At 37.8% G+C, this 7350-nt stretch overlaps 1 protein-coding gene across 20 annotated transcripts in view; it reads right to left on the minus strand.

Moving 5' to 3' along the window:
- Positions 1 to 828: 828 nt before the first annotated feature.
- Positions 829 to 7350, minus strand: part of LOC122716454 (voltage-dependent calcium channel type A subunit alpha-1) — a 155856-nt gene continuing 149334 nt past the window's right edge. For 15 of the 20 annotated variants that reach the window (XM_043939529.1, XM_043939524.1, XM_043939537.1 and 12 more), the window contains 5 exons: positions 4593 to 4720; positions 4204 to 4358; positions 3780 to 3812; positions 1637 to 2141; positions 829 to 1484 (listed from right to left, as the gene is read on the minus strand). In XM_043939529.1, the coding sequence (XP_043795464.1) occupies positions 1445 to 1484; positions 1637 to 2141; positions 3780 to 3812; positions 4204 to 4358; positions 4593 to 4720 (861 nt within the window). In that variant the 3' untranslated portion in view covers positions 829 to 1444. Of the gene's footprint in view, positions 1485 to 1636; positions 2142 to 3779; positions 3813 to 4164; positions 4359 to 4592; positions 4721 to 7350 lie in introns of those variants that run through there. The other 5 variants (XM_043939532.1, XM_043939536.1, XM_043939527.1 and 2 more) reach the window with 3 other exon arrangements.

Below are 7350 nucleotides of genomic sequence, written 5' to 3' on the forward strand. Positions count from 1 at the left end.
TGTTATTATTATTATTATTATTAATATTATTATTATTATATTTATTATTATTATTATTATTATAATATTATAATATTATTATTAGTATCGTTATTATTAATATTATTATTATTATTATTATTATTATTATTATTATTACACATCATTTGTCCAAATTTCGCACGAAACGCTTTACTCGTCAGAGAAAATTCGTATAATTATATATATATTTTTTTCCAGTTCAATTTTCTCTCTGACTGCGACGAGATAACCTTCCTCGACGTTTTTTTCGAGAGTTCGAGTTGGCGCATCCTTGCACGGAGAAATCGAGAGGATCGTCCCAATCGAAAGGGGATGACGTTTCGTTGGCAAAACTTGGGATGGCGGTTATATACGCGACGCCATAAAAGACGGGCGTCCTCCCAGAGGACCGGTGCCTGCTTCAGAGCAGAGAGGGCTTTTGAAGCTGCCGAGTTAAGCCCAAAGCGTTCCCCTGGTGTTCGTAGATATCGAGCTGTGAAAAAATTGTGATAGATTCGCGCGGAGAGGGATCCGTTCGAGAGAGTTTTTCCCCCCGTTTTTTAATTAATTCATGGTATAAAAATGGTGGATCCTCCTCCTCCTCGGCTCGATCCGATCGATTAAAAAGCACAGCGAAAGAAAGCTTCGAAGTTCAAGAGACGAAAGAAAATTTGTTTCCGGAAAGTTCCGAAGTATGTACAATTAGACGACACTTTTTTGGACTTTTTCGCGGGTCGTTTATATATTTTCGCGATGTGTTTATTCTCGTTTCCTCTTTTTCTTTCTCTTTTCTTTTCTTTTCTTTTTTTCTCCCCTCTCTTTGTTTTGCGCAGTTTAAATCGACGATCGTCGTGTTTACGTCGTGGCACGCACAGTAAGTCTGGTTTCGATGGTGACCACCGTGACGACTGCTCGTTTCTTTTTTATATATATTTACATATATATGTATATGTATATGTGTATATACATATAATATATATATATNATATATATATATATATATATATATATACACATATACGTATGTTGCTTTGTTGTCCCTGTAACGATCATCCGATGTTTGCTTTCGTTTCAGTCGCGAAATATCTCTTTGTGAATCCTTTGCCTGTCCCGTTTCTCCCGAAATTTCGAGAAACTAAACACGCTCTTCCCTTCTTCTTCGAGATGTGTACAGGTGTTCCCGCCTTCCTATCATTCTATCTTCGTGGATAAGTTTCCTCCTTGTCGCGCAACACCTGTCCCGTCCCTCACTTGGGCCATCACAGACAATCATCTCATTTTCAGATTCGTAGTTCTCTCGAGTCCACCAAGCCGGTCGAGTCGCACTTGCGTTTTCACGGTTTAATAATCGATGCGCCTCCCAATGTGGAAGAATTCACGCGCAAACCCTAAGACGCCTGGGGGCGTCCACGTCACCGGACCACCGTCCAGGGTCCCACTTTGGCTAGCACCAGTCGTCTTCGTCGCTGTCCGAGTGTCTCGACCTGTTCAATAATGTGAATAATCAAAATCACACGATGATGATTAAATTATTAAATAATAATATTGAATTTAAATTTAAATTAAATTTAAATTAAATTAAACTTAAATTATATTATTACTGAATAACGAATAAAATACTCGGCCGTGAACGAACCTTGGTGTCCTCTGCTTGGCCTGTGGCTGCGGTTTGTAGCCGTTGGGCACAGGGCTTGGCAATAGGCGGCCACCCCGACCCATCGCCACCGCTTGCTCGAAGCTTAGGGGGCAGTGGCTCGGTTGCATGGGAGGCAGATGCTGGCCGGGTGGCGGATGCTGGATACCGGCTGGGATCGGCACGTGTATGTGCGAGCCGTGGGTAGGCGAGGCGTTCAATTTCGGGAAATTGATGTTCGCCGGTTTGAGCTGAAGCGTCGAGGGTTTGTTGGGGGTTGGGGGTAATCGACGGCCACGCCCTCGCCTCGTCACCAGCACCGGGTAACTGTGTTGATGGGGATGATGCCGATGATAGTGCTGGTGAGTGTGGGGTGGCTGGCGACCACCGATCGGGCTTGGACTCCTCGAACGTTGCTCCAAACTCGTCGTCCCGTAATGGCGGCCACGGTCGATGTGGTGTATCGGGCTCGGCGTCCTCGCTGGGCTCGTCGAAGCGCTCCACGGACCTGACGAACGTATTCGTTAGCGTTTCCAACCTTTACAACGCGCCACGGCTATTTTCTAACTGTCCTAGCGTGTTTCGTTCGAAAGGAGCCGGGATTCGAACGCTATTCCAAGGAACGGTACATAAGAGGGAAGAGAAGCCTGTAACTCGAACCGTTATTCGCGTGGCTTATCGAGTTATTGAGTTAATTCTGGGATTTAAATTACAGGTTTTTAATTACAGGTTTTTAATTACAGGTTTTTAGGGATATCGTGTGTTGGGGTATGCACTATTGAAGAGATCTCGAGGAGGAAAGGCTGTAAGTGCCGGTGATTGAAAATTTTATATTGGAAAGATTGTGTTTAGACATGTTGGAACTGTTTGGAAGCATACGTTTGTAAAATAATATGATGTTTCTGCTAATGGGTTCTACTTGAGTGTAAAGAAGAATTTTAACGAGTATACTTTTGGTCAGAAGCTATTCTAAAAAAGGAACAAAAATTGGCACTTACAGTATTTTGAAAACGAATGGCATAAATTTAGCAGTAAGAAAGTTAAGTTTTGGGGTATGATTAAGAAATGAGATAATTTTTTTTTTTTTTTTTTGGAAGTTTGGCGGCGTTCTTTGAAAGAAGTCTTCAATTTTTTTTGTAAGGAACAGGGATTTCGACAATTCTGATTTTCTAATCTGATTGCATCGACCAACATGCCGCATGCTAATTTCTCTATCTATACATTAATGATTCTAGGGACTGCCTCGTGCAGTATCGAGTAATAAGTCCATTTAACATAAAAATATTAGTAAACATTAGTAGTCAATTTTCTCCTTAGATATGATATTTAAATAAGATAAAAATAAGAATTATTGTTTTCGATTTTTAACATAAAAAACCAGCAAGACATTCATTAAACTTTTCAAAACGTAAGAAAGTGCGTTAAAAAAGTTATTTAAAAGACACAATGATAATTGATAACGGCCTGTATCTATCAAAACAATGATTGTAACTCTGCAAAAATCACAGAAATCGCGTACAGACTTATCACTCGATCCGATAAATAATACAACCAGTGAATTTCTAATCGTAATACCGAAACTTGGATGCTAATTCATCCACTACATGTAGGACATGGTGCTCGTATCCAGTGTGCAAGAGTGCTTGATATCGAAAGCCTGTGTATAACTATATCTCGTGCAATGTCCAATGAGCAAATCAGAAAGATATCGCGGGAAGATAAATAATGAAATGACCATCCATGAAGAAGAAAATAAGACGAAAGAGAAATCGAGAAAGTTTCCTTATTTAATAATTATCGATCCTTTAATCGACGATTAAAATTAAAAAACATTCTCGACATCTTTCTGTCAATCCTGTGAGCGACAAAACGATCGATCGAGTGTCTGTTTTTTTTTCCTTGTGTATATCTGTATATCTGTTTGTTTCGTGTCGATGGGTGGAGAAAATGTGAAAGCCAAAAAGAAAAAAAAAACGACAATTGAAAATACGAATTTGCAATAATAATAATAATAATAATAATAATAATAATAATAATAACGATAGATGGTAATAATAATAATATCAAGTGACGATGATCATGATGATGATAATAATAAAAATTGCTTCGGAAACAGGGAATGAAACGGAGTTGCGAAAGAAATTACCATCGTCGTAATAGTCGCAGTGGTCGTAATAGTCTTTGTAGGCGCATAACAGAACAAAACGAAGAAACATATTACATCGAGTGAACACAGAGCTTCTGCCTCTTGCGAGTAAAAAACCATTTATAGCGACATTCATATATATATATATATTTTTCTTTTTTTTTTTTTTTTTTTTTTTTTTTTCTAAATCGTAACTACGAATCTCTCGTCCAATTATCGAACGCATCGATTCCAATTTAGAAGATCAATATTTGAGATCATCGATTTGAGTCATTTAAGACGAGAATGATTCGTATATATGGGGTAAATAAGAGACGAGATGCGAAATGCGTGTCGCGGAAGAGATTCGTAGGTTGGATTTCGTAAAAAGGACTTATCGTTGCACCGTGTTTTCTTCGACGAAATTATCATTGCTGTCTTGTACCTCGCATCCTGTGCCGATGATTGTACTGTGACGGATGGGGATGATGCGTGTGTCTCTGAATCTCGACGACGTTGCTAACCGTATCGCTAAACCCTGGTCCTTCGTGGTAATAATGACCGTGATGATCGTATCCAGGTCGCCCTGGCGAGTGCCTCCTGAAAAATCCATCAATTCGTTTTTCAACGCGAATTTTCACCATTTCTTTTCTATCGTTCGATGATTTCGCATCGATACTAATTATTTTATTACTTCCCCTCTTCGTTCACAAGCAACGCGGGAAGAAAAATTTCCCCAGATATAAAATAAAGAAAATAAAGAATCGCGTGTATTATCAGAGCGTTTTGAAGCCTTGTTAAGCCGATAAATATATGATTAATAATGTCACGTACCTTAGACTCGGTGAACGCGATGGGTGTCTAACTGGCTGCACAGGTGGATGAAGTCTTTTGCCGGGGTGCGTGAGACTCTCGAGGCTACCGGCACGCGAGTCGCTAACCACGACGTCCTGAAGCTCCATCTAAACGAACATACTCGCCGATTAGGGGTTTCGTCCCGGGATTGCGCTTTGTCGAGGGATTTTTCTTTTTTTTTTTTAAGGAGAATTGGGGGTGTCGCCGGTTCTCTTTGCCTTCGCATAAAAATTATACAAATTGTCCGCGCCTCGAACAAACAACTTTCTCGACTCGAGAACGCCTTTTGCCTCCGAGGAATTTCCGCGCGAAAAGGAATCGTCACCGCGTAAAATTCGCGCGGAAATTCCTCTCAATTCGATTCTTTTTCTTTTTTTTTTTTTTTCTCTTTATTTTTCAATCAAGATAGAAACAAGATATAATAGAAAACAATTCTCTCGAAGATGAGAAGAAGAACAGTCGGTGAGTAGGAGCAGAGAAGTCGATATACAGGCACATATAGTATAATATACGCGCGTGTAAGAAGCATGCAAGAGTAAGAGTTTTTCTTTTTTTCTTTTTCTTTTTCGAGCATGCACATGCTTGTCTGAATATGAGTTCTTTTCTTTCTTTTTTCTCATTTTTTTTTTTTTTGGAGCGGTATACAGGTGAGAGAAGAAGAGAGAGTGTGTGCGTGTGTGTATGTGTATATATATATATATATAACTAACTACTTGTTTTCGTCGACGAGTTTCGTGGACTCGTTTCAAGAGGTGTGTTTCTTACTTACCGGGACACGGGTCATACATGGAATTAATAATACAAAAGAACGAGACGCATGGGAGAACGAGGCAATCGATGATGATATCGGACTCACTCACGAGTGCTTCGTTACTCTCGAGTGTATATAATAATCTCAAAGGCTGAAAGCAGCTAGGGACAAGGGTGGGGTTTCTCTAAAAAAAACGTTCACGTTATAATTATTATTATTTTCTTTTTTTTTTTGTTTTTTTTCTTTCTTTTCTTCAGCTAATAATAATTCACGCTCCTCGTTCTCATTCGTATTTACATTGTGTGCTAAGGTTAACGGCGTTCAAGATCGATTCTATTACGATTCTCTATTTCAAGATCGTAAGGAGTGGTTGGGGTGGTTTTGAACGCGTGTATATCGAGGACACACACACGTATATATCGATACATCCGTGCTTTTTTTTCTTAAATATATCGAATTGTATCGCGATGAAGTAATATCAATCGAATATTTAAACACGTCGATATTATGAAAATATAGAGAGTCTCATTGCAAATAAGAATAAATCGTACATTCTCCCTTTTATATCCAAAAAAAACAATCGTCGTGATCGCAAGAGAATCGCATTTTGCTAATGTAATTTAAATATTCGGATATTTTCTTTCATATTGAATAATTGAAATAAAAAAAAAAATAAATAAAAGAATTTTAACACGGGTATATCGGGTGCTTTTTAGATATAGATACAATAGGGATCTCTAGATACGTGATGGCAGGTATGATCTCTAATATATATATATATATATATATATATATATATATATATGGACACAGTGGATTGTTGATCGTAAATCGATCTTGATCTTTTCTTGATTTGCACGCCACGAAACCCAATAATTCGTACGTATGTGTGTACAACCCCGTACAACCGTGTAACAACGCGAACAAAAAACAGCGTTTTCTTAATCTAAGCTCGCGAGATCTATCTACGTTCTAATTCACTAATATCTATCCCGATCTAAAAATGTGTTTTCTCGACTCCGTTTACAAGGATTTTTATCTTGTCTTGTCGAGCTAAAAGCTAAAGGTGCTGTTGCTTCTTCGTCTAATATGTAATATGAGAGAGAGAGAGAGAGAGAGAGATATCGTGTTCATTGCCGAAAACTAATAAAACGCGACAGATATTGATATATCTCGCCCAGTGTAATTATAACAATTTTGAGGAAATCAGGATTGACAATCTTGATGGAATAGTGAAAGTCATCGTTCTAATTTAATCTTCGTAAGATTTAATTCATTTCATCCGATTTTTATCTGGATATCATTTTGAATTTCTTATTTGTCAATTTGTTGTTGTTATTATTATTATTATTATAGACAGAGATATTGAGATGTAAAATAATGAAATGCATTCTCATTACTACGAATTTATGATGAATATTTTAAATAAAATTATAACAATCAGAAAAGAAAGTTATTAAATTAGTCATCCTAATTTTAATCTACACAGTGTCAAGAAACTATTACAATATTAACATTTTTGATTCAATCATTCCAATAGAATTCAATAATTCTTCTTTCTAACGATCGAAACCTTTCAAAGATCGATCAGAAGAACAACCTCTCCAATCTATAATCAAGATCGAAATCACCGTAAATCCCTCAAATCGTATAATTACCCCCTCCCCGCTCTAACGACAATCGATATCTAAGTATCTAAGAAAGCGTTTAACTCACACACATAAAAATCTATGTATAATTTCTCTTATACGATCGGCTAATAAATGGCAAATTAGCACGAAGATCGAAGCGAATTATCCTCGATCTACCGCGATCTAGACACGTGACTCGAGGATTCGGTCGAAAAATCGTTCTTCTCGTTCGAGCAATCGTCGATATATGCAAAATGAGAAGATAAAAAATCCAAGTAACCAAGTAAAAATACTCGTTTCTCTATCGCAACCGATCGAGGGGGAAAAAGAAAAAAAAAAAAAAAAAAAAAAAAAA

Source organism: Apis laboriosa, unplaced genomic scaffold (assembly GCF_014066325.1).
Source record: "Apis laboriosa isolate Shangri-la unplaced genomic scaffold, ASM1406632v1 scaffold45_cov149, whole genome shotgun sequence".
Taxonomy (NCBI): domain Eukaryota; kingdom Metazoa; phylum Arthropoda; class Insecta; order Hymenoptera; family Apidae; genus Apis; species Apis laboriosa.